This window comes from Pezoporus flaviventris, unplaced genomic scaffold (assembly GCF_033815535.1).
Source record: "Pezoporus flaviventris isolate CSIRO_AGI_PZ_B2104156 unplaced genomic scaffold, CSIRO_AGI_Pfla_v1 ptg000023l, whole genome shotgun sequence".
NCBI classification, from domain to species: Eukaryota; Metazoa; Chordata; class Aves; order Psittaciformes; family Psittacidae; genus Pezoporus; species Pezoporus flaviventris.
Window position 1 is genome coordinate 16,755,412 of NW_026892571.1, and position 27,184 is coordinate 16,782,595.

Consider the following 27,184-nt stretch of genomic DNA (forward strand, 5'->3'; position numbering starts at 1 on the left):
GCAAGAATATGAGGTAGAAACAGCCCAAAAGCAGAAAACCCATGAACAATTCTGCAGTCAAAACCTTTTCTGGAAGAAGTGACTTTTAAGTTCCTCTTTTGCTGGTTTTACTTAAAAAGAGGCAAAATATGCTGAGCAAATAAAAGGCATAATAGCACAGCCTCACCCCCAGCCTGTTTCCGGCCGTACGCAGCAGCACCACGAACTTCTTAAAGAGCAGCATTTCCTGAACCTCAAGTGCTCGCAGATGGTGTTGTCCTGGAGCCCTTTCTGCTGATGCTCCTCGGTTCCCTTTGCTTGCGTGACTGCTCTGCAGCTTTAGTTTGTTTATTCCACTTTTTCCTGCTCTCTCGTTAGGAGCTAAGGAAGGGAACCAGCCACTTGTGCTACTTTAATCACTTGCTGGTGCCAGGGCACGTCCGCGGGGTGATTAACGGGGTGCGGCACTGCCATTCATGTGAGCAGAGATTGCACAACCGGGTCCCTTCAGCGCGAGTGTGGGGATGGATGAAGCATGGTCAGGGACATGAGTCTGTGAAGGTTTCCATCTGAGCACTTTGGGCTGTGCATGATAGGAAGGGTGAGGATCTGTTATCTGACTAGTAGCAAGAACAGACACAGCCAGTGCCTGTAGGCTACCCTGTCCATCCAGAACTCCAAGATCACAGACTGGCCTGGGTTGAAGGGACCTTCAAGCTCACCCAGCTCCAACCCCTGCCACGGGCAGGGACCCCTTCCACTAGAGCAGCTTGCTCCAAGCCCCTGTGTCCAACCTGGCCTTGAGCACTGCCAGGGATGGGGCAGCCACAGCTTCTCTGGGCACCCTGTGCCTCAGCACCCTCATAGCGCAGAACGTCTTCCTTACAATATGCCAGCTCCAAGCTAAAAACCACATCACCATGAGCCTGTCCAGTGTCTAAAGCCACAAACTCCACAGACAGCATTGTTAGGAGAACTCGCACCATGCCAGATACAGGGGTTAAGATGCATGCAGCAGATGGATGTGCCTTCAGGTTAGTGCTATAAAGTCAGCCTTAATTATATAGCCAAAACTGCTATCATGGTGATCTTGATACTTCAAGACCCATCAGGCTCTTCATGGAGGCTGATAATGCCACAGGTGCTGCAGTAATACTGGAGAGTTAGGTGGGATTTCTGCCCAATCATGGCTGAAAAAGCTCACTTATCCCAGTTGTAAACTAGGAAGCAAAGGGCAGAGAGGTTCAAGAGCTGCCCAGAAGCACTGGTGGAAAACCTGAAATCTATTAATCCATCCTCCTGCCTCCACAGAACCAGCAATTTAACAAATACCCCCAGAAGGCCTCCAGCTTCTGTTCAGTTATTTCCAAAACAAGAGATCTTCATTCTGGCACAGAAGTAACAGTTAAAACATAACCTGTTCTGCATTGCCAGATAATAGGACTTGATGCACATAAAGAAAATGAAGGTGTTACTTCAAAAGTCAGATAACATCCTTTTGGAAAGATGGGCTGAACAGGGAAAGAAGAGACAAGAGGCAAGTCAAAAGCCCAAGGGGTAGCCAAGCTCTCTGAAAAGCAACAGAGAAGTCAAGGGTAAAGGTACCAAGAAAGAGATGTGCCCGGACCAGCTCATGACCATCCTGTAAAGATTTTCCAGTGTATCCTGAATGGCAGCACCCAGCAAACCAACCTTTCCTCCCACCTTCCTTTCCAGGAGGTGATACTGATCCTTGGTAAAGCTATTCCACCTTAGCCCTTCATGGGGCACAGCGTGCTGCGTGGCTCACTGGCCACTTGATACCCATCTGCTCTTGTACCAAATGACTTCTCCTAGGGAAAGTGCTGAGCTTTTGCAAAGTCATCATAATACCATGAAGATATTACGAAGCAGTAAGTGGGTGGAAGAAAGTCCCGCTCAATGTTTTTCCTTGGGGAATTTATAGATTTCTGCGAAATCTCTCAAATGTATCACCAAAAAGGACTTAGAAGAAAAACGCAAGGGTTGCCTGAGCCACAGCTGGATGCCTCCAACACCATTGCTCCTCTGTGCCCACCTTTCACAAGCACTAACATAACCCTTACTTTTACCTTTTGGTCCTCCTGAGAGGATCTAACAGGTGCAACTCTCCAATAAATCACGTGTAGGAGCAGGGATTTATGTACAGTGGAAAAGCAGGGAGCACAATCCCTTCCAGTGCCTGCATGTGGGTGGCTTCACCCCTGCCTTCAGGTTCAACTGTCAGGGGTCATCCTTCTGCCACACATCTGGCTGTGATGCTGTGGCTTCATCCAAGCCTCTGCTGGCCTTTGACACTTGAAAGGCTTTTCCCTTTCCACCTTTCATGTAATGAGGCACATGGAGCTGCCATCACTGCACTCACAGCCTGACCCCCCCCACGCCCCATAGCCTGGGGCAGGTCAGCTCCAAACCTTTTCCATAAGCCAAGCAAACAGTGCTCCGGGATTCCCATGGTGCTGGGAGAGCTCATGTTTTCCACTACAGCATCCCTCCTGGGACAAAGCACAGCACTGCTTTTGCTCCTACTGTAAATACATTTGCAGAAGACCACCAGAAAGGAAAAGAACTTTCTAGAAGAGAAACATCTCTGGCTCTTGTCTCAAGATGTAAATGAGCAAAACCACCACATGGAGCTTCCCAAAATGCAGCATTTCACATCCAACTTTTGCTTTCCCCCCCTTCAGAGGTACTACTTTTTCACTGCTTCAACCCAGGAGAGCGCTGGTGCTCAGCCAGCACAGGAGCTACCCACCAGCATCACCCCAGCCATGATCACCAGGCATCAGCAGGATTCCAGGACTCAGAGCACACACTTAAAGGCTGTATTTTTCCTGAATGGATTTCTGCATACATTTAATTATTTTGTTTAACTGGAGCCACTGCAAATGAAGGATTCATTATTCTAAAGAAGTAACTGAGGGTGGCTGCACATTCCTGTACATTTTCAACAGCAAAACACTCTTCCCTCCAAAGGGAGAAGAAAAGCAGGATTTCTCTCCAAAAGGCTCTTATTTGCTCTCAGTTTGGCTCCTTCTTTCTTAGCCCTGAAGGGAGCAAAAGTAGCCTGGACCCTCATCCAGCAGCACCTTAATCCGGCCTTGCTGCTTCTCCCTCCTGCAGCTGCAGGGTGGGATAGATGGGTACACAGGGAAACCCCAGCTCCTCCGTCCCTCAGCTGGGACATCCCTCAGGTTCCTGCACCCAACCAAGCTGATGGGAGCATTCTGCCCCTTGCTCAGCACTTCCCCAGAGGAGTTGTGTTTCTCCCCAGCACCAGCAACTTCCTTCTTCCTTTCACTTCCACCTTTTGCCACATTAAAAAAAAAATAAAGAAAAAGATTTCTTTAGAAAATGGTAAGTTTCATATTCCCATCATCTCAGCACTCCTCATTTCCCCATCTTTCAGCTGCTCTCCTCTTGCTTCCTCCCTTTGCATCCTTTGAAGGCTGGAGCAAAAATATCTTGGTGTTCTTGGTGGGGTGACTGCCAGTATCCACCCTCACTGCACAGGCATGGATATCCATGAGGGGAAACATCCCTGAAGTGTCACTGAATCCAAATGAGAGATGCAGTCCCTACTGATCAGCTAAAGCAGCTCAACCATTGCTGTTTATCTAAGCCATATGGGTAACCCTCCCTGAGCACAGTGGGATGAGAAACCAACTTGGAGCAGGGAAAAGGAGGGAATTAAGTCATCTCAAGTGGTCACACCAACGTGAAGTATCACCTGGAGACACGAAGCCCTAAGGGGGCTTCCAAGCAGAGAGCCTGTTGGAAGGTGCCCTGGGATAGCTTCCCAGGATGTGGCATCCTGGGGAAATTATAGAGGCAATGCAAGAGGGACCCCAGCCCTGCATCCGCAGCACAACGGGGAGATGCTGCTGGTACCCACAGCAGCTCAGAGGATGCAGCAGGGGGAGCAAGGAGGGAGCAATGCCAGAGCCCCAGGGAGGATAAACAGTGGGAGAGGGCAAAAAGGGAATTGGATTGAAAGGATAAAGCACCTCTTATCTACTCTAAACTCTGCTGGGTGTCATAAACCAGGTGTTCCCCTCAAAGCAAGCCTAGCAAAGTCAGGCCATAAGCAAAACATAAAGGAGATCATCACTGCATCACCACCAGTCCCAATGCCTGCCCATAAACCACACAGTGGAAAGCCAGGGCTGTATTCCCAGGAGGTGAAAACTGCTCTCTCAGCAGATGGACATCTAGTTATTAAGCACATCTAAGCAAAGTTTCCCTGACTCGTATCTATTCAAGTGGCTTCATTTTGCAAAGAAATGCTTAATTAGTCACCAAGCCAGAGACCAAGAAGGTATAAACATGGGGCACTCACCTCGATGGGGATAAGATCTACTTTCCACTTCCCCAGGTTGTGAAGGGCTTTATGTCGCTTAGTCATGAAGCATCAAGGGGGCAAGCAGAACAGAACAGAACAGAACAGAACAGAACAGAACAGAACAGAACAGAACAGAACAGAACAGAACAGAACAGAACAGAACAGAACAGAACAGAACAGAACAGAACAGAACAGAACAGAACAGAACAGAACAGAACAGAACAGAACAGAACAGAACAGAACAGAACAGAACAGAACAGAACAGCAGGACTATACCCTTACAACTGTCTGAGCTGCTACTAAGGAAAATGCAAAGTGGGCTTCCCTCTCAGGCTTTTGTAGGAGCTAGTAATTAATTACTCTAATTACAAAAAGCTGAACCTCCCCCAGCAGCCAGTCCCCTGATACGACTTCTTCCTTGGGCTGCTGGGAATAGATGGCTCAGAGGGTTCCCCATCACCATTCCAGCCTTAAAGAACAGCTCTGCACCATGCCAGGAAAATGAAAAGATGAGATGGAAAGTTGGGGAAGGGAAATGAAAGAAGAGCTTCGTTATTTTCCACACATTTGAGTTATGCAGATGGGATTTCACAGCATATGGGATTCCAACTGGGGTTTGTAATACAAGAAAACCTGTCAGTGTGTTGCTCAGCCAGAGCGACCAAAACAATCTGGGGTTTTGTATTCTGCACTTGATAGATACCCTATTTCTTTTCTTTTCCTCATAATCCTTGGTTTCACCAAGGTAATAACTGGCCAGGGAATGAATATAAAGTCCTCATGGGGTGAGTAAGTGCTGTCAGCATCATGGCATGAGGCACTGAGCTCCAGCTGTTGGGGATGTGCACATCCAATGGGAGGGATGCGCACACTGCCCTGTGCTCCTTGAAGTGTGTGGTAGTGGCTGCTCCTGAAAGTACCACCAAAATGATGATAGCAGGCCAGGATCAGTGAGGAGAAATGCTTTGCCATTCCACTCTAGTAACTATTAGACCTGTTAATACAGCCAGATCTGACTCGCCTCCTTCCCAATGCCACCAGGCAATTCAAGCCAAACAAAGCCCCAAACGACCATTATCATCACTTTTCATATTTATATTTTTGATTTTATTTTTATTTTTTATTAAAAAAAACCCACCATTATTAACAATGGATCATTTACTCAGCCAGGGAGAACTCTCATTTCAACCTCGTGAACAAAAGGCAGCACGGTTTAAACCCATAGGCATAAACAGAACCCAGTTAAACAGCAAAAATAAAGAGAAAGGTTCAAACTATAGCTTATAATTATGTAGTTTCCTCAATGTCAATAGAGGGGCTTTTGTTAAAAGCCTTTAAGTCAGAATTCCAGGGGAGACTTTTAAAGCACAAGGGAAGAAGGAAACATGCTCGTTTAAAAAGAATTAAATTAAATGAAACAACCCACAAAATAAACTCCCAAAACAGGAAAAAGAAATTGCTTGGGGAATGGTTAATTCATTCAGCAAATTTACTTCCTCCAGAGCAATCGCTGGTTGCCCAGCCATGGAGTTGGCCCTGGGTGATGTATTTGAACATACACCAATTCCTGCCAAGTCATCCTGGCCCAAATGGCCCAATTCTGGCATTGGTTTGGAGGGGGTTTTCAGTGAGATTATCCCTGGCTTCCCACTCTGGAAGCCTGGAGTCTGCAGTGGCAGTAGGTACCACTGGGAGCCTGGAAAAGGGGCTTTAATTCAGCCCCTTTCAGTCTCCCCCAGTGAGACAGCACCAAGGTGAGCTCTGAGCATCAATGTGAGCTCCTGAACCAGGGCAGAATGAAGCACCTGCATTGCATGAATGTACCAAGCCCCAAACTGGGTATGTTAAAAACTGCAAATTAGTGACTACCTTATAAAACAAAACCAGGCAAAACCTATCCTCAGTCTGGGAACTTTTTAGGTCAAACCCCAAATAAAAATGGTCTTAAAATATATACATATATATATGGCTTTTCATTTTCCCTATCCATTTCATCAGAAACACAAAGGGTGATATTTGGTTTTTAAGAACGATTCTGTCCTTCTCTTCAGCCGGAGCGGATGGGATGGAGGTGCTGACTGTGGTTGCTCATGACACGGCTCAGAATCGACCTGAGTTCTCCTTCATCCTCGCTAGTAACCGGGAGTAGACGGGTGCTGCCAAGGAGAAGACTGAGTTAGGTGGGATATACACACAGCATCTCCCAGTTCCTGCCCTTCCCTGTGATGCTGCATCTTGCTTGGAGCAAGACAAAGGGATAAACCTCTCTTTAAGGGACAGGGACATAAGGTGGAAATTGGGAACAAGCTAGGGAAGTTGTTTTACCTAGTCGAGGATTCCTCTGAGAAACCTGCATAGGAAGAAAACATAAGGTTTGCATTAACACAACTAATCTCTGATAGGTATAAGAACAGTTTGCATGTTAATATATTTATCCCTAGTTTCCGAAAACTATGGATGGGTGACTCTCTGTTACCGGAAGCTGACATAGATAGTACAATGCCAAGGCTACATTCAGAGCGCACTGCAAAGTGTAGGCTTCCTATTGCAAAACATATTATCTTTTATATAATTAAATCAGGCAAGAAGAGAGGATTGGTCATTCCACGAATGTGGAATTCCGTGCATTCCATGCATACGTTCACTCTCAGCCAAAGTCTGAATGTGCCAATATCTTCCAATCATTATCACCAAAATGTGATTTCAGTAGTTCTACAATGAAAGATTTATTTGCCTTTTACCTTGGATAACGCAGATGCTTGTTTGAAGATTTCTAGTGCGGGATCTGCAGGCTCATCACCTCTTTCTTGCGGCCTGGAAGCTAAGGGTGGAACATAGATAGCATTGAAGTACTCTTCAAAGCACATAGGCTGCTTCCTTCCATCATTTTGTATTGAAAATCTCATAAGATACTAATATACTCACTATACTGAAGCAATCACTGCCCTCCCAAAGCAGCTCTGCTGCAGTGGTGTGGCTCTAGATACTTCTACCCGTGGACCTACCCTGTGGCTGCAAGACAGAGTTCACGGCATAAATCACACCATTCGTGGCCATAATATCACTTTCAGCAACGGGCTCCCTGTTGATGTGAATGACGTTGTTTTTCTGGTCAGGAAAAGAAAAACATTTAAAAAGTAGAAAATAAGGAACATTTGCCATCAGTTTCACTTAGAAAGCCCCCTCTTTCTATCCATTCATTTACTGGGTGGCTGCAGGCGTTTTCCTCTTCCAATTAAGAAGAATATAAAATCAAATTATAGCCTGAGCAGTTTGTCCTGGAGGTGCTGGCAGGCTTTGGAGCATGGACTTTCTCCATGTACTGGCTGGGGATGCTGTCCCGTGGCAGCAGAGCACATCCACCAGCTCCCTTGCCACACTAAGAGGGACGGCTGTGGAGATGGCATCAGGAGAGGGCAGAATAGGACTGGACATAGAACAGGTCTAGCACGCAAGTTGGCCAACTCAATGCGCGTGGCAGCACTGCCCTTTCCATTTCATCCTGCGTTTTCTTCCTTATGCACAGCATGGGGCATGGTTATTTATTTTCTGAAGCACATTTTTCAGCTCAGTCGAGGACCCCACATTCTCTTAACGCAGTGCAGAGTTAGTGAAATGAAATTACATATCTAAATAAACCCTGCCGCGCTAAGGGAGCCCATGCAGAGATCATTTTTGTTACGCTAAAAAAGGACGTGCGAGCTGAACAAGCTACTTGTTTAATTTATTTATGCTTTTTCCCCCATGACTCAGGGTTCAATTTATAACAGCTCCTGGAAATCATTCACAGTTGGTCTTCTGGGGAGAAAGCTGAAGCAAACCACATTTCAAGACTGCCAGCTCGCTGAATTGAACACATGGCAATGGGCCCTGAGCTGCAGCCCAGAAAACACTGTTTGGTGGCTCTGCATGCACTAGAAGAGGTTCCCACACCATCCAAATGAGCATAGACAGACTTTGGTCCCTGCCACGGACAGACCATAGCCCTGCTGACCACAGAACCCCATCCAAGGTGACTCACCATGCTGACTTCTAATTTATCTCCCTGCATGGATTTGAGCCTCACAAGGGCACTGACTGCGCCGCTCACCAGGATCTCATCAGCCACATGGAACCTGAGGATGTTGGCGAGCTCCTTGGCATTACCTGGGGGGAGAAAACATTTACATTTGCAAAACAGCATCAGGGCTGGGTTCCCATATTCCATGTGCTGGAAGGAGATTTCATGGAAAATATCTTAATTTCCTGAAAAGTGCAAGGAAACAATATGAAATTGAAAAGAGCAGGAAGAAGGACCTTGATTAGAGCTGGGTAGAACATTGAGGCCATTCCTGCCTTGGGCAGGTTAGGATCCCAGTGAATCCCGTGTCCAACCTTGGTTCATACCGAGCCTCACACACGAAATCCCTATCTCTTGGTTTTTCAGTCCCTCATTCTCACACAGTGCACAGAATGAACCTGCTTCTGTTGCTGCTTTCACTTCCCAAAGAAATCTGCGGAGGGGAAAAGACCCATCTGAAATAAGGAAGCAGATAGAGCACTCTGGTATTTGGAAATGTCGATGCTTTCGCCAGCACCAGCGTCACTTGGCAATAATCTCCATGGCTGAAACTGCGGGATTCCTGGGTAGGAAGTGGAAAAGTGCAGGAGAAATGTCACCAGTGGCTCACAGATTGCTGGCCTGATCCCCAGCCCACTGAGTCTTTACTCATCTGGCCATGCTTTGAAACAGATTTTAGGAGGATAAGATGCTTCCCCTTCACTATCCATTTTCCATAAGAGGCAAGGATGTGCACAGCCCAGGCCAGCAGCTCTCCTCCATCTTCTCCTTTAGTGGATGCAGCATCAGTGACAAACCCCATATATCGGTGATGGGGAACACCTAGTGCAAAAAGATAGCCTCCAGCTACAAAACCAGAGCAGCTCCTTCAGCAAAGGGGATGCTTTCTTTCAATGCTCATACCCAAACACACTCTGAGTTTTTTTCTCCATTAGTTTCTCTGGGGTGGCCTCAGTGCACACTGCACCTCCTCACCAGCATGATTCACTTCTTCATCAGAAACGTAAGCTAAAGATTTGGGTGAAAAAGCAGCACATCTGAAGCGTCTGCATCTGGGATACCTCAGTCCTGCAGCCATTTACACTAGTTGTGAAGTATTTATGTATTAAGCACTAGACTGGATGTGCAGGGTGGAATCACCAGTTCCTCATCCCTGCACTTAAAAGGATAACCAGCTACCACGGGCAGATGCTTCCCAAATTATGATGTCAATGTTTGGTTGGGCTCTGATGACAAGAAGACATTACACTCACATACCTCACGTTGTTTCCAACCACAGCTGGCTTTCAACATGAGCAAAATAAAAGGTCATGCTGCTTATCCAGAAGAGTATTCCTAAACATTCCCATGCTTTTCCCACACCCAGCCTGCACACCTGTGCATTTCAGGATATTGGTCTTCATCTGTTCTAGACTGGGATATTTGTTATCTTCTCAGGTTCAGACTGGACTTCCTGCTTTGTCCATATGGACGGAGCAACAGCTCCATCCTTTTCCTGCTTAAATTTCAATCAGTGTAACCGGAGGCTGAACGTGGACCATGTTACCATGTTTCCTATTTGCAAAACTCACTTTTGACACCCTGATGATCCCTGACAGCCTCATTGTCACCTCTTTTATCCCTGAGAGAGGCAGGGACCTCATCAGTTCCCCTAGAAACACCTTAGAGTTACCTTGCTTACACCAGCCAGCACAGTCAAATTAAAGTCATAATAAGTTTGTAGCACACTCTACAAACATGTCTCCCAAGCACAAGGAAAGTATAAACCTGTGTCAGCACTTTGTGTGCTCTCCTGCACATCCTCACCTTTCTGCTGGATATGGCTTACCCAAACCACTTGTGTAGGAAGCCCATGCTTCCAACAGACAGGGTTAGAGAATGAGATATGGCAGAGAAACTTAGGCATTCCTCCCCATATCATGCCAATAACACACAGCAGCTCCTTACTGAAATGCTCTAAAAACACTCACCCATGAGTTTGTTCAGTTCCCCTTGGGGCATGGCTCGGAAAGCTTCGTTTGTTGGAGCAAACACAGTGAAGGTACCTGGCCTGTTCAGGTTCTCCGTTAGACCTGCAGACTGGATGGCAGCCACCAACGTGCTGCAAAACAAACATACACGAAATGCTTTGCTATAAACTACTTTTGTTGGACTTTGAAAGTTGATTAAGCAGGAAATGAGCCTGTGAGGTCCAGCCAGAACGTCTGAGAAATGGCAAAGACAACCTGGGAATGCTGATTCCTTGGGGAACAAATGGCAATGAGGGGACAGAGAGGTCTGGCCACAGTGGCTTGGATGGGCAGAGGCTCTGGAGCCAGCTTCTTACTGTATTAAGGGGGACCACACATTCTTGGCTCACAACTCATTGAAGGGTTATTTGAAGTCTCACTCCCTGTAATTTAGGGATGAGACCATGGTTTTGGATGCTCTTTCTATGTTAAACAAAATACATATAGTCATGACTACAACCCATAATAAATAGGAACGGCTTTGGCAGTTCTTCTGCTCCTAACTAGCATTTAGGAAGAGCAGAAAGGTCACCTGAAGCGATGGTCTGCCTTGAGAACATCCATCACTGAGCCAGATGGTGGAGTCAGCATTTTGTCCACGCTAAAGAGGGTCCCAAACCTTCCTCGCTTGTCATGGGCAGCAATGCAGGCATTTTCAATGCAAAGGTTCTGCAAAACAAATTGCAGATAAAAAGACTTTATTAGCATATGCTTCAAAAGGGAGATCTTTATGCTTTCCACAGTGCTCAGTTACACTTTTAACATGCTGGCCATAACATTACAGCCATCGAGCATCATGCAGCCGTCATTCAGAGCACCGCAAAATGCAAGAACTCACATTGCGGTACACAAAAACTCTCAGTTCCTTGTCACCCAGAGTCTGCAGCTTCTGTCCGTGGTAAAGATATTTAGAGGAGAGCTGGTCTTTAACAATGTGGTTCAGGAGCAGGTTTTTCATGTTGCTGTCGACAACGGGGAGTCCATCTGCAGAAAAAAGCATGGGAAGAGCCAGTGATTCACTTAAAATGACCATTGAGACACTCAAGTGTTCAATACAGAGTATCACCCACAGTTTTTAATTGTAAAGTGAGATGCCACTGCCTACAGCTGAGGCATTCACAGGAGGATTTGCATACTTGTGCACCGAAACTTGGCTGAAGACTGAGATTTGTGGCCCAAACTGATGGAAGAAAGGGATTTACTCCCCACAGTTTACCTTTGAACACCTCATTCACTGGGGCAAGGAGGGTCACTCGCTCGCTGCCAGTTAGATGAGAACTGAGACCAGCTTGTCTGAAGAAGTCCATGGACTTGGAAACTTCAGATTCTTGTGCCAACTCAAACAGAGTCTTAGCTGCAAAGAAAAGGAGCCCATCGTAACCTTGTGTCAAAGACAACCCACACATCACTGCGAATTATCTACATCCTCCGGATCCAGTATTTCCTTGGCAAAATAGATGAGAGAAAGGCAACAGAGAGATGCAGAGAGGCACCAGTACCTGAGTCTGGGATCAGCAGCTCATTAACAAAATGTACAACGCCGTTGGTTGCCAGGATATCCTTGTTGGCAATGATGGGCTTCCCGTTGAGGGTCAGCTCTTCCCCACTGCAGCCCACGTCCAAGGTGGTTCCTTCCAGAGTCTCCATTGTCAGGCCAGCAATGATAGCCTCAGCACACATGGCTGACTTCAGGATGTGATGGTTCAGCAGGTCTATAAGAGAGGCAAGTGTCTCAGTGAGCTGCAGAAATCAGCTGTGAAATAATGGCACCTTTTAGGGATCCTGTTCTGTACTGTACTGTATGGGGCTCCACTCCAAGAGATGCACAATCATTTTAGACTGTGCTGATTTTAGTTGGGCAGCCTGTGAAATGAAGTGCCTAAAAAGAGTAATTTCCATACATCTTTGCCAGCTTCAAAAGGTTTCCTGTGGTTATTCATGTGGTCATTTGCCAGATTAGATTCCAGTTAGATACCAGTATTCTTGCATCTTGCTGGGTTGATAGAAATGACCATCACTTATAGAAGTGCTAAAGGAAAACTTGGAAAAGGGACTGCTTCAGCCCCCTCCTCCATATCTGGATACCACTCTTGCTGTCACATCTACCCATCTACCATATCTACATCCAAAGCAGTCTGGGCTGTCCAGTTTAAAAAGCTGGAGCCTATTGAACCAGTTTACTGCAGTTGTTGTCAGAATGCATCAAGGAGCCACTCAAATGTTCCTGAGAGGGAATGCAGAACCTAACCCCACTCGTCAGTCTCTCCCTGGGCTCAGTGACAAGCACTTACCCCTCAGGGCTTCTGGGTCCCCCAGGATCCTGTTCAGTGTTTCTCGTGGGATCTTCTCAAAGGCTTCGTTGGTTGGAGCCAGGAGCGTGTACTGGCCTTTGCTTTCCAGCAAGCTGTTGAGGTCAGAAGCAGCCACAGCAGCCTGCAGAGGAATGAGGAGAGGGTAAAACACACTCAGCCAGAACACAAAGGTCAGCAACTTTGTCCAGGGCCAGATTTATTAAGGCTTTCATCATTTCAGAGCACTTATAAAAAAACCTGAATAGCTTCTTTCAGCACTTTGGTCCCTTTATAAATTTGACCTGGCCCATGGTTCTCTTGTGTTCCAGAAATTTGAGTACAAGAGCCCTATTTTGGCAAGACTGAGAGCTAATTCAAATACCCTGATAGGCCTGGAAAGGGTCACAATAAATTCCAGTGAATAATTCAGATCAGAACCCACAGCTGGCTAACCGCAAAACCCCTGTGCTTTTAAGTTATCCCTAACTTGGAGAATACCAAGGCACATAAATCAGCACGCATCAAATCCGAGCAGTTAATATTCCCATAGAAGAGTGAGGAGATAGACTCAGCCTACATCACTTTACTGACAGCAATAGCAGGATGACAATTACTGCCATAAAACCCTACTTGTGCTGATATCAAACACTTCCTAAAGCAAAATAAGGTATATTGGCACAAGGATTTCATCAGCAGCTTATTCATAAGACACTGGCAAGCTCTTTGTGACAATTCACCGGGTGGGATGACTGAACATCTTTAAGGAGCCTGGAGCACGTGTGGGATGGACTCACCCGAAGAGTTTCCAGGCTTTCCTCGGTCTCAATGATGTGCTGAATGCTGTTTGTAGTGGTAGCAATGACTTTGTCGATGACATGGACCACTCCGTTGGTGGCATGGTGGTCAGCTTTCAACAGCCTGGCACAGTTCACAGTCACAATCTGCAGAGGGAAAGAGCCACGGGGTGTTATGTGCATTGAAACAAGAAGGTGAAGCAAGCACTGCTGGTTTTCTATTTCAAACACAGCGAGTGCCTTAATACTGAATCAGCAGGAGCACAAATGTGGTGTCCCCCCAAAATACACACAAAGAATGAGAATGCACTATTAAGAATGTTTGGAACATTTGATTGTTAAAGAGCTTTGAAAATAATCAGTGGTTTTGTCTCCACTGAGTCATCAAGACTAAGAAAATATGCAAGAACCAACACTTAGGTAATGTGGGCAACTTCCCTGCAATAGCACTGATGCAACTATTGACTATATATATATATATATATATATAAACTTTTCAAGCTCCTTCTAAAGATGGATCCTAAATTAAGAGCTGCCAACCTGAGCATTACAGAGTCCTGGAGGCCCAAGGACAGCATAGGAGGTACAAAGCAGCAGAAACCCAAGCCTGCTGTGGGTAGGTTTAATGCACGTCTTACCCCATTGGGATAGTGGTGAATCTGGATAGGCAGGTCCTGGTACATCGAGTTAAGCGTTGTCCCGTGTTTCAGATCATCCGTGAGGACTCGTTTGTTCACCATGTGGTAGCGCAGGGCGTTGAGCAGCTCAATGTTAACGTTACTCACTAAGGAATCCAGAGTTTCCTGAAAATGAGAAGAATTCGGGTTTTAGTGCTGGGTGGAATTAAGGCAGTTGTTAGAGAGAGCCAGAAGCTCTCTGGCTGCATCCAGGGTGCTCCCAAGGTGTGTGTGTGTGTGTATTGAGTGATTCATTCACCATCTGTGCACATTAAGAGCTCTAACTTTTGCAGATCTTTTGCCTTACAACAGCAGCCCTGGCACCCTCCTCTTTGGCAGAAAAAGGGATGATGGCAGCAAGCTCCAGTGCGGGATTACTGCATTGAAATGAGCAGTGAGGCGACAAAAGGCATCACTCAGGGCCAAGGACAAATACACCAGAAGACTTTCCCAGCAGCAGCATCCCTACAAGGAGCTCCACTGGTGCAAGTTTGGGTAGAGGCTTGTTGGAGGGGGTAGCCAAAAAGATGCCCCCTCCCTGTCCCAATAGCTGTTCTTACACATCTTGTATAAATTATTAAGAACAACCAGAGGGGTAAAGTAAGAGTCAACAAGAAAAACATAAAAGGGATGGAAAGTCTGTTAACACCATCTCTAATGGTAAGAGGCAGGGAAAGCTAAATGAGGTGATTTCTACATCCACCTGCTGGAGAGCATCCACATCTCTAGTGTTGGGCTCTTTCAGAAACAAAGCTCTGGAGCTGATGGACCCATCAGTGATTCCCATCTTGGAAAATCATAGTCCTTCCTATATCAGGACTGCGTCTGTTCTGCCAGATGCAGGGGCTGGATGCAGGGCCCTGCAAAGCTGGATCTTCACTAGAGAAAGCCAGAGGGAGAGGAGGAAGAAGAGGAATTGTATCTTACAGCAGGCAAGGATGCCCAGGCCTCATTACTTGGGGCAAAAATCGTAAAGCTTCCAGGTCCTTCGATCTCTGGCCTTAGGTTGGAGCGGTCGGAGTAGAGCTGTGTGGTGGCCGACCCAACAACTCCCAGGGTTTCATAGATGTTGGAAAGGGGCAGCGCTGAAAGAAGAGAAGGTTATATTCCCAACACATCATCCATCCCTCCTGCTCTGTGCTGAGCTAAAGGAGAGCTGCTGGTGAGAACACCTGGGGAAATGAAGCACGTCAGGGAACTTGTATCTCTTCATTAATGAGATAATAAATAATCATAGCCTGACAGCTCCAGCCTCAATTACAGCAGAGTAATCCAGGACCTACTGCATCTCTGCAGGTTCAAATGGAGTTAGTCTGGGTTTATAGGGATGTGAATTGAGGCAAGCAATGACTTTCACTGCTTTCACCTAATCCTTGTTTGTACACCGGCTTTTGATGCTCGGAGCTGGCAGCTCGCCGCTGGTCTCGGTCTCCACTGGCCCATCCACACCAGCCCACGTGGTTAAATGGGCAGCGTCAAGGAAGTGTTCAGAAAGCAAAGGCAGAATGTGTCTTTCTTCAATAAACCCAGTGAATTCACCAGTGGTTGACTGTGTTTCCTCCTAAAGGCAATTTTGCTAACCTCATGCTTGCCAAAATAACAATGAGCAGAGATTGGCAGAGGTACTGGCTACTCCATCATTCCTTAGGACTGCAGTTCCAATACAGCTATATAACTTGGAATAAGCAGTTCCCTACGGCCCTCCCATGCTTGATTAAGCTTAATTATAGCCAAGGTTTGAAGTTGTCTGGAACATTTTGCATGCTATGGAGCTGATCTGGCCCTCGGCTGGTGCACTGCCGAGTCCATTTCTGACTTGTCCATGGCAATATTGTGCACAAATGGCAAAGATCAAACCCACTTGAGCAATTTCCTAACATTTCCCCTTACCAGGCAGCTGTATCAGCTTTAGGAGTCTAAAAAGCATCAAACATGCTCTTACCAGCTGGGCAGCCTTTTTCTCCAGGAACTTTTTCATATCCAGGACAGCACTCGTAACTGATTACTCTGGAATAAGAGATGGATACAGCAGATTAATGGATGGCGTCTCACTGCTGTTTCTCTATTTGCTATAGTTCTGCATCCATCCATATTTGGAGATGTTTCTAAGCAAACTCTTCATTAGAAATACAGACTTGGAACAACAGCAAACCATGATTTTTATCTCCTTCAGGGCTGTGTGTTGCCAGTTTCACCACAGAAAAAAGCAGGCACAATTTCTTTTCAATACCACACTTTCCAGGAGAATTCATACAAACAGGGGATGGAAACTGATGCCATGGTTCCAACAGATAACGTTTGCAAGGCACTGCAAGTGCTGGTTCATTTGGGCACATTTCCCATGGGATTCAGGGATTTCCCTGGCTGACAAATCCCGAAAAGGGCCCTGGAGCTGCTGCGAGGGCTGGAGCAGCTCTGCTCTGGAGCCAGGCTGAGAGAGCTGGGCTGAGGCAGCCTGGAGAAGAGAAGGCTCCTGAAGGGGAGACCTGAGAGCAGCTCCAGTGCCTGAAGGGGCTGCAGGAAACCTGGAGAGGGGCTTTGGACAAGGGCCTGTAGGGACAGGCCAAGGGGAATGGCTTTAACCTGCCAGAGGGGAGACTGAGATGAGCTCTTAGGCAGAAGCTCTTCCCTGTGAGGGTGCTGAGGCGCTGGCACAGGGTGCCCAGAGAAGCTGTGGCTGCCCCATCCCTGGCAGTGTTCAAGGCCAGATTGGCTGGAACTGGATGGTCTTTATGGTCCCTTCCAACCCAAACCCTTCTGTGATTCTATGATATTAACAGGGGAATAAAAAACCAGCAAGGAAAGAAATAAATCCAGAAGTTGTCCATTTATTTTCCACAGGGGATTCTTTCTCCTCTTGCTCTTACGCTTGGTGTGAAAGGAGCAAGGCCATCTGATTGATGGGCTAAGCCTGCGAGGGAATAGGTGCTCCTCCCAAAGACAAGTGTTTCCTCTGTGCTCCCGGTTGGATTCGAGACAAGGAGGATGCTGCATTGCCGAGCCTCGGCACACTCACTCACAGAGAAAGGAAAATCCTCAAGCTCCAGATATTTGTCATCATTTTAACACTGTTAACAAACACTGGAAATGCCTGGGGCTTAAGAGGGAATTCTTCAGGGTAATTAAGAGCCAGTAAGTGAAACAAATACCTGCTTTTCTGTGACAGAAGCAAATAAATTCCGTGTCATGGTTTCCTAAGAGAATTACAAAGCAAACCCAGACTGATTGTCTAGACATTATATATTCCATGTGGGAAAGAGTTTGCCTAAAGCAATCCCTTCCTTTGACTACTGGAGATCTTAACACCCTGCTGCTTTGCTCTCCCCAGCCCCCCTGTCTCGTGTTCATTAGAAACACACACTTTCTCCCCCCACCACTTCCCTCCCCTACCTCCACTTTTTCTCCCTGGAAACTAACTCCAGTCTAGACAGTTCCCTTGGTTCAGAGCTGTAATCAAAGCCGAAGAGCTGATTAAAGAGAAATCATTCCAAAGTTCAGCATAAATAATTCCGGAGTGCTGACGTAGGCTTTAAAAGGCTTATTTATAGATCGATCGGAGATTAATGAGCTGTGAGGAAGGGGCAGGATGCTGATGCACACAGCGTGGGGCTCACTGGCTCAGGGCTGCCCCAGCAGCCAGGCTCCTGCCAGGGAGGGATGGAAGGACCAGGTGTTCATAGAACCCCAGCCAGGTTTGGGTTGAAGGGACCTTAAAGCTCCTCCAGTTCCAACCCTGCCATGGGCAGGGACACCTTCCACTAGACCAGGTTGCTCCAAGCCCCTGTGTCCAACCTGGCCTTGAGCACTGCCAGGGATGGGGCAGCCACAGCTTCTCTGGGCACCCTGTGCCAGCGCCTCAGCACCCTCACAGGGAAGAACTCAGCGGGTTCATGGGCATCTCCAGCACCACCCCACAAGGGAAGCTAATGGCAAGAAGCACTGAGGCTGGGCATGGGGCCAGCTCCATGCGTGCAGGGGTTCCCTCAAGCCCCCAGTCCGCTTCACCCACTGAAGGTGGCCTACCAGCATCACGCGGTGTGCATTTTGCATGCCAGCATTTTGAGCTGCGTACCAGAAAACTTCTGCAAGGGGCTGGGTGAACACAGAGGTGCTCAGCCGGGTGTCTGCACCTACAAGGAGCCAGAGATGGGGATTGCAAAACAGCTTCAGCTTCAGCCGTTTGCTGTTCCATGGCTGGTGGCTTTGATGGAAGCACAAGGCCACTCAAAGGCACGTGGGCACCATTCAAGGGGCAGCTTGGGGCTGGGCACAGGGCACCCTCACAGATGACTCTGCAGCCCCTCCAGCCCTGGAGAGCAGCAGCACAGCCATAGTGGACTCTGCATCTTGATGCTACTAGACCCTATACATCCACATGGGAGGAAGGCTGCTCCTTTGACATGTTCTCCTCCAGTCTGCTGCCCAGGAGGAGTAGTTCTCTTACATGGCCAGTGACAAACAGCCCATGGGAGAAAACACTGAACACCTCCCCTGCACCTCACCACGGGTTCTGCACGGAAGCCTTTGGAGTGCCAGGTCCATCCCTGTTTCTGGTGTCAGCACTGCAGAGCACTACACTGGGACATGGCAGATGCCACTGATGTAAGTTAAACAAGCAATTGCCTCACACAAAGAGCATTTGTCATCCACTCTGCAACGCCTCTGACCACAGTTTCCTGGCCTCCCCATTGAGTAATTTCGAGTCAAATCTATAGTTTTTCAGCTTCTGGGTTTGAAACATTCTATTTGCTCAATGTCTTTCAGGATCTGGGTGCAGAAGCAAGCTCCCTGGCTTTATTGGTCTTTGTGTCACTGCTGTTGCATTCTTAGGATCTGAAATGAAATCTTAAGTACATTTTTCAAGGCAATAAAAATAAGCTTAGGCATCTATTAGTGAATAAAGATCCATTTGTAATCATTTCCTGTAATAAAATCCATATGTTTTGTGTTTGCAAAGTAAGTGCCAGAGAGTCATTTTTTCTCCGGCAGGAAAGTGCATCAGACAAGAAAAGGGAAGTTAAATTAAAAGTTAAAGAAGAAATGTATTAAGGGTAACTGACTGCCACCAGTTATTCCTCAAAAAATAATCAAACCTGAGATGTATGCAAGCTGCCTTTTCATTCCCAAGACGAAAAAGTGTGTGGGGACATGCTCAATTGCAACCCCAACCCTGGAAGAATGAGCCCGGTGCATAAGGGAGTATGGAAAGCACAGGCACAACGATGAGGATATACTCTAAATAAACTATTTCTTTGGCTTTGAAATAACCAAGAGTGGAAAATTACCTAATTACCCAAACAATCTTGTTTCAGTGCTCATTAAAATCAAAGCAGTGTCAGACTTCTTGCCAACTGTCTTATCTCACTTCATCAGCAATGATAAAAGATGTACAGAACCCCTCTTATCTAATTTCTTCCTCGCCCATGTGAGCCAACACTCCAGCAAAGAGAAGAAAAACAAATTAAAATGAGGCAGATAAAGAGGTAAGAGCCCTCTTCTGAGGCATGAGTGGGAATTTCCATCGTGCACATCCAGCCCCTGCTGAGCGCTCCACCCTTGAGGACCTGAAGATGCTGCAGGAGCTCAGCTTTGCTTTCCTGCCGTACCTCGTCTCCCACTGACCTCCTCCCACACAACCTGTTTGAAACAGTGCTCAGAGGAGGAAAAGGAATCAAAGCAGTCAAAACTGTCTTCCTAGAGCCGTGTATCTGCACCTGCACCACACGTCCAACCTAGGGAACCATCAACGCTTTAAGCAAATAAAGAGGATAACAGCCAGGTCAAATGTGAAGTAGGGGAGATGGGTCAAGTGTCTCCTATCCCAGGACTGCTCTTCTCACAGGTGGGATAAACTTCTTAGCAGGAGGAGAGAAATGACCGTGCTTATCCAGCTCCACCATTTTCCCTGGGCTGATGGAGTGGATCCCCCTGCCAATGGGAGGACCAAGCACACAGGAGAGGACTTCTGTCTATAGATCCCAAGCATACTCTGGATCCACCCAGTTATGCAGAGGAACATGCCAAATCCTGACTCTTTCTGGGATTTAAAGGCATCTGGTATTCCCAAAACCTCTCCTAGACCAGCTCAGTCCCACACAATAGGCCAGCTCCAAGGGTTTCTGCTGGGCACCATTAACTGTGTCCACATAGAACTGAGCACAGCACAGCATCAGACCCCTTACACTGGTTTAAGAATCTGACTGCCGTAGCATGACGCATCGTGTCCTTTATGGCCCAAATGACTCCTGATTGCTTCCATATGCCAGGAGCCCCAGGTCCAGTGGGAGCCATCACCAGCAAAGGTTTGTAATCAGAGCTGTCCCGGGGTCCTCTGGAAAATCTGAGTCAAGGCACGTGCCTTTTGTTCTGCACAAGCACTGCTAAAGGGCAAAGTAGGGCCAGGCTCAAAACTGACTAGGAAGAGAGAAGAAGACAATAACACCCGTTGTGGAGATGATGCAAAGCAAAGAAGAGTGAGCAAATTCCATGTATAATGGGAACATTATCTCATAGGTTAACAGGCAGGTTAATGCTCTGTGCACTTTTCTCTCAGCGATGCATCACTGCATTGGACACTCGGGTAAAAGCAGAGTAAATGAGGTTAGAAGAGATCACCTCATCTCCCCAAATGAAATCATGACATAATGCCAGATGCCACTTGTTCCACCTCTTCCTGGAGATAAGCAGATGAGTATGTCTCTGCCAAATTCAGCTGCACACTTGGGTTACGTGAGGTTAGGTTTTCATATGCTTTGGAGCTGAAGAAATCCATGGCTCGATCGCTTTGCCTTGCAGGGACTACAACAGCAAAGCTATCCCACATCCACAGCTGAGTCATGTTTTCTTTGGAGACCTTCTAAGCTAATCTGTTATCAGAAGAGGCAATGATGATACCATATTGCCAGGCCATAATCTTCCCCATTTTACGTCAAAAAAGCCACTATTCAGCCAAGATGAGAACTTGAACTCTAATCCCATAAATTAGGTCTTCCAAGATTTGGTGGGTTTGAAGAATTAAGGGAAGGGAGTTGGCGTTCTTTTTTACAATATTCTCTCTCCTTTTATCTTTCTTTGGTAAAGACTATTGGACATAAGGGAAACCACTACACATGCCCACTATATGGTCACCCTGCAATGCATCCTTCTGAAGTATAGATGTGTCCTCTTTTAGATGAATTCATGGGTAGCACGATGGAAGGCTGAAAGCTGTGCACAATGTTGACTGCTGTTTTGCCTTCCTCCTCTCTTTACCAACACCAGACCCACAGAATGAATCCCAATGGCCAGACATCACAACTAAACCAATGAAGGCAACCAAAATAAAAGCAATATATCTCACCACAGTTCAAATCACAAGGTCTGCTGCTGACTACAGAAACAGAGTTTATGCAATCTACATAAAGAACTGCCTATTTCTATAGATCTATCTACAATTTACATTGGACCACATTGGAAACACATGAGATGATTTTATGCTCTTTGTTCTTGACCCTGCAGGTCCAGGACCAACCAGCACCCCAGCTCTGATGCCCACATCCAGCACTGTTCAGAGCATCTCTGCACTGACACTGGGCGATGCGGTGGTGCTGAAGTACAGGACAGCAAACGTGTCTGAAAGCCCAGCTTGGCCTCCACTGAGGGGAAAGATTCTGTGCTCCTGACCTATACAGCCTGGCACAGAGTCAGGCATGCACAGCCTTAATTATCTGCTGACTACATCTTTCAAATGAATGTCCCGAGGCTGCTTACACAGATACTTGATGCAGCAGCTACTTGAATATTATTGTTTGCCATTTCAGACGTGGAATTGGCCTGCGAGTCTAATCCATTTTCCTGGTGGAGTCATCAGAGAGTGCTGGCTAAAAGTGACACCTCTTTCCCCTTATTTCTGTATTCCCTTCCAAAGCAAACACACATAGATGAATTTTATGTTCTCTCCAATATCCATCAGCTCTGGGTTGCCTTTCCTCCCCCTCTTTTTTTTTGTTTTAAATCTAGGCAGCATTGAGTATGGAGACAGAGCTAAATACTAGAAAACATCTGGCACACACTTCATTACAGAACGGAGAGCAATTATCAATATATATAGAAAAGCAGAATAAACCATCAGGGTTTATATTTACATGGTACTTCCCATTCTTAACATCTAAGCGCTTTAGGATGATGGTTGCCATTTGAGGAAAACACTAAGATTGCTTAGGGAGTAAAAGGCTAAACCGGTTCCTACGACATACGCACACTAAACCCACGCCGTGGGCTGTGGCATCCCATGTCTGTCACACCATCTGCTTCTCCCAGCCAGCACCCACCTCCACAACGGGCTCGTGTGGGAGACCCTGGCCACCACTCGTGTACTTACGTTGACTTCCCGCAGATCTTCCTCTGGTACCACTGCTTGCAGTTGGTGAAGTATTTCCTGTTCGTGCCAATCAGCTTCTGCACCGCGCACACGTTGGGGCTAAAGGTAAAGACAAAGCAGAAGAGGGTCCTGTAAGCCTCCCTCCTTCCAGTGCTGACCCCCAGCACGGAGCCAGACCCCACTTGACAGTGCACAACAAGCCCTGCTGGGGCTACAAGGGAGGAAACGTAGCTGTAAGATGACTTGCTCAGTTTGAGTGTATAATGACTATCATGAGGTGGATGGAGGAAGCAGGAAAGGAGATCTTCGCTCTGCCAGGGCATCTTTATCTTCACTGAATCCCAAGTTTTTCCCATGTTCCACCTCTCACCAAAATATAAAGAAATTAAGTCAAAAATAACACTTTGGTTAGTATTCACATGGTGAACAGCACTCACAGTTTGGGATCTTAGAATCCCAGCCTGGTTTGTGTTGGAAGGGACCTTAAAGCTCCTCCAGTTCCAACCCCTGCCACAGGCAGGGACCCCTTCCACTGGAGCACCTTGCTCCAAGCCCCTGTGTCCAACCTGGCCTTGAGCACTGCCAGGGATGGGGCAGCCACAGCTTCTCTGGGTACCCTGTGCCAGTGCCTCAGCACTCTCATAATAAAAAGTTATGAAATAATTCAAATCTTTCCAAACCCCCTTATTATTTTATTGCTTAGGATGTGAAAATAGACATTTATCAGCCTAGGGACCAACTTGCACCAAAACCGGAACAGGTGCTTTTGCTCTAGGATAGACTCAGCCAATTCTGGCCGCAGATGCTGAGCTGCTGATAGGAAAATGAGCAGTGGCACTGCCCACTCCTGTTTCAAGACACCAGGTATGACAGCACAGATTGAGAGTGACTCTACCAGCCCATAAAGGACTGAGAGCTCCTTCTCTACCAGAAGAGCAGACGGTTGGCATTATGTGTGTAACTGACCCCACTGGGAGCTAACTCAGCCTTTCGGCTTTCTAAGAAGTGATATCACTGCGAGCAAAGATGTGGTCAAACAGGAGTTGGGAGTTTTCTTGCTGCTGGTTTGGCCAGCACAGCATTTCCCTGCTCAGCCTGGCTTTGTGGTTTATGGCCAGCAGCCCTGGCCATGGACGTAGGCAATGCACAATCAGTGCATGAGATATGATTTCTGGATCTGGGTTGTGAGGCCACTGCCTGCCTCTGTGCTTGAGCCAGAGATGTAGCAAACATCCAAGCAAGCTGAGGATGCTCAGCCCGACTGAGGCTGGATTCCTAACACCAACACAATGCCCCAGTTGAGGCAGTGGCTCCAAAAGTATGCACAGTGTTGGCTGCCAAGGCAGATAGAGGGAAAACAAACAATTAAGCAAAATCCATAAATCACCACTTCGGCCCATCAGAAGTGCTCAACAACTTCAAGGCAGAGTTTTCGTGTGCACAAATGAAACTCTGGATGGGCCTGGAGTAAAGGTCTTCATCTGTTTAGAGCAGCAGCCTCCTGTTTCACACTGAGTTTGACTGGGATGCTGCCCGCCTGCCTACCAGAGTTAACAAGAGCAGAGCTTGCAGCCTGACCACCAAGTCTTCCTGCGACCTGCTTGCTTTTCACCAGCGTCCCAAATTCAGCTCTCTCCAAAGCAGGCCAGCCTGCCCATCATTAGCATGAATTAATGTGAGGGTCTCCTATATGTTGGCTAAGTCCAGCGCCAGTCTCAGCAGGAGCTTGGCTTGCCTTCAATGAGCCTTTGTTGACGTGGCTGCCACAGGGCCCTCAGAGGCAGGATCCGACCCTGCAAAGCCCTGGCACCTCTGTCCTGCCCCGAGGGGAAAGGGGAGGTCTGTGGGACCTGGAGGAATTGGGTTCACCACTCCCCTGGTTACTGCCATATCCAGTTAATGGTGGTTTAGTTCCCTTTCTATATATAAGGCAAGGGACTAGGAGAAAGACAGTACTGAAGATAGAAATCACGAAGTTACAAGTTAGAAATCACAAAGCCAAACTTTCAGCTGGTCAGAGGGGCCTGGGCTCAGTAAGTTCCACACCAAATCATCTCTTAGAGCCGTCTGTGCTCCCTGACTCAGCCCACCTCGGCTGCCCAGCCCCGCCGTGCCGCAATATGGTTCCAATTATATCCAAATTCCAAGCCTTGCCTTGATTTCAGCGTCTGGCTGACGGCAGTGGACAATCCATCTAATATTCATCTTGACAAGCCTGGCTACTGAAGGACTTGTTTGATCACTTCCCCTGCATCCCTGGCAGCAGCCTGCCAAGAAAACCCTTGTGTCTTCAGGACAGCATCAAACCCAGCGCTGCCCTGCTCCCTCCTCCCTGCCTGGGACTGCAGCTCTGTGGGGCTGCTGCTCTCTCCATGACTTATGGGGGGAAACTTCTTCCCACCAGCATGGAAAATCCCCCTCCAGGGCCGTGTTATCAATGATTCCCGCAGGCAGGCTGTAGTAGCGGCTCCCTGCGGTGCGTGTTCTGGTCTTTTGCCCAGTCGGGCTTAAAATGAATTTGTCAACACTCTCCCCTCTCCTCGTTGGAGTTCATCACCTCTGCCATGCCGTTCCCAGCCAGCCGCGCTGACTCGAGGATAAAACTGCCTATTGTTCCCTTTCAGCTGAAGCCTTCCACTTGGCAGGAGCAGCTGGGAGCTGCTGGAGCCGCGGCTGCCCTTTGGAAGTGGCAGAGAAGGGCAGGATTTACCGTATGGGCCAAGCTACCTGCCGTGACTATGCATGCCCATGAAGCTCCCCAGCATCACACAGTACCCACAAAGCCAGGTGGGTGCTCCTAGGTTTTCATTTTCAAATGTTAATGCTCCTGATACACTTCTCAGCTCCTCCACTGGACTTGAGCTGATTCACTTTAAAGGTTCATTAAGATGTACAAGTTTTGCTGCAGAGCCACCCAACTTGCTCTCAGCTCAATAGGGGCATTGATGGTGTGGGGGGATGCTCGCAGCAGAAAGGGTGGCACATCCCTCCTAAGTTCCCTCCTGTAAGCAAAACAACATGCCTCACATCCCAGGCCTTCTTGGCTGGTTTTGTGTTGCTGTATCTCTTTGGCACATCATTAATCACTGTTTAACATTCAGCTTGGTCTAAATTGCTCTCTCCATCAAAGGGACCAGTGAGCGCAGTGCTGCGGTCAGCTACACTGGGTTTATCTCAGCGTAACTTCACTTCGTCTGGAAACTCTGGAATACTAATTCCTTGTGTATTCCAAATACCTCAGGCACCAGCACTCACCTCTTACCCTGTGACTATTGATTGTACAGGGATTAACAGGCTTCTCTGCAGAGATGAGTGCACTGATTTACACCAAGACTAACTTTCTGAGTCTGAGCAAACTTCTGCCTCGGGGCTATCAGCAGAATTGGGTATTTAGTGAGTTTAAGATCAGACAGAGATGAAGACTCACAGCATTTGTGTGTAAGGCACCGTCATCCCTTCATTACCGAGATCTTACAAACAGGCATCGGCTCAGCACTTAATGCACCTCATCAGACACGCAAACAGCACACCCCTGTTCACAACCACTGAGCTGGATCCCTGCCAGAGAACGTGTCAAACTGCAATAGTTAAGTCTTGGGGGGCTTTTTAAAAGCATTTTATGACCCTGCCTTCAGCAAACCATTTAAATGGAAGCTGCAGTTCAATCAATGTCACCCTCCTGCACGACGGAAGCCCGCTGAAAAGTCTGTCATCCCTTCACCTCCCTAATTCCCAGTACATTTTAAACACAGTGAGAAGAACTGTTAACATTGGGTCAGTTTTCTGCCTGTCCATGAAGACTCAAGCTACTCAGTCCATAAGACACTGTCCATCTAGCACGAGAGGTCTACACGCATTTCTGGATATCCCTTGCCTTGGAAGCTTTATGAGTGAATAAGTGATCACTTTCATCCAGAAAACTTCCAAGACTTTTCAAGACATCCATAAAACTTCCCAGACTTTGAGTGGGGGTTCCCCTCAAAGAGGAAGTTGCTGCTTAACTCCACAGAGACACTCCCCTGCCATTGAACCAATTCTCTTGCTATAAATTCATGAAAATGAGAATTCCTGAATCCCTTCCACAAAACGTTTGACCCTTCAAAATCTGGGGATTTTTTTTTTCCCTTTTCCCTTAGCAGAGATATGCTGATAAGGAATCACTGGCGGCTCGATGCAACGTTAAGCATCCCGAGAGAAGAGAGGAAAGTTATCCGTAGAAGAAAGAAGTCACTCGAGGGCGATAGAAGCAATGATCAGAGAGATAAGGGAAGAAAAAGCCGTTCTCGGGGCCGAAAGCACCGTGGCTGCCTCCCCGGGGACCGGGCCGACCTGCCGCTGTCCCGCTCCAGCCCCGGGCTCCGCGGCTCCTCCGCAGCCGCGCAAAGAGCCGACGGCGGCAGCGGGGTCCGTGCAAACGTGGGGAGAAACAATTCCCCCCTCACTGTCCCCTCCTTTCCCCCCCCGGGGATGCGCTTACCCGTGCTGCCGGCCGCGGAGCCGGCTGTGCTGCAGGACCTGCTGGTACGGGGACTTGGCGGCGGCGGCGAGACCCAGGGCCAGCGCCAGCAGCAGCGGCAGGGGCGGGCGCGCCATGGCCGGGAGGCGGCGGGACGGGAACGGGATGGGACGGGACGGGCCGGCGGCGGCCGCTCACC

At 47.6% G+C, this 27,184-nt stretch overlaps 1 protein-coding gene across 1 annotated transcript; it reads right to left on the reverse strand.

The window, feature by feature from the left end:
- Positions 1 to 5,413: 5,413 nt before the first annotated feature.
- TGFBI (transforming growth factor beta induced) lies at positions 5,414 to 27,184 on the reverse strand. The gene is made up of 17 exons (XM_061457026.1): positions 27,007 to 27,184; positions 22,530 to 22,628; positions 16,113 to 16,177; positions 15,098 to 15,255; positions 14,132 to 14,296; positions 13,494 to 13,640; positions 12,700 to 12,841; positions 11,908 to 12,120; positions 11,625 to 11,762; positions 11,247 to 11,392; positions 10,941 to 11,077; positions 10,370 to 10,500; positions 8,361 to 8,485; positions 7,345 to 7,447; positions 7,081 to 7,160; positions 6,665 to 6,689; positions 5,414 to 6,495 (listed from the first exon to the last, which is right to left on the reverse strand). Exons 1-17 carry the CDS (start codon positions 27,120 to 27,122, stop codon positions 6,440 to 6,442), a joined length of 2,046 nt encoding a protein of 681 aa, XP_061313010.1. The 5' UTR covers positions 27,123 to 27,184; the 3' UTR covers positions 5,414 to 6,439.

What these genes read in the sequence shown, in the direction of transcription:
- TGFBI (XM_061457026.1), bottom strand. Translation starts at nt 27,122, where the DNA reads ATGGCGCGCCCGCCCCTGCCGCTGCTGCTGGCGCTGGCCCTGGGTCTC. An exon ending in AAGCATCTGCGTTATCCAAG is followed by an intron (nt 6,690 to 7,080) that starts GTAAAAGGCAAA and finishes CTTCCTATGCAG; the next exon opens with GTTTCTCAGAGGAATCCTCG. An exon ending in TCAGAGGAATCCTCGACTAG is followed by an intron (nt 6,496 to 6,664) that starts GTAAAACAACTT and finishes TCTCCTTGGCAG; the next exon opens with CACCCGTCTACTCCCGGTTA.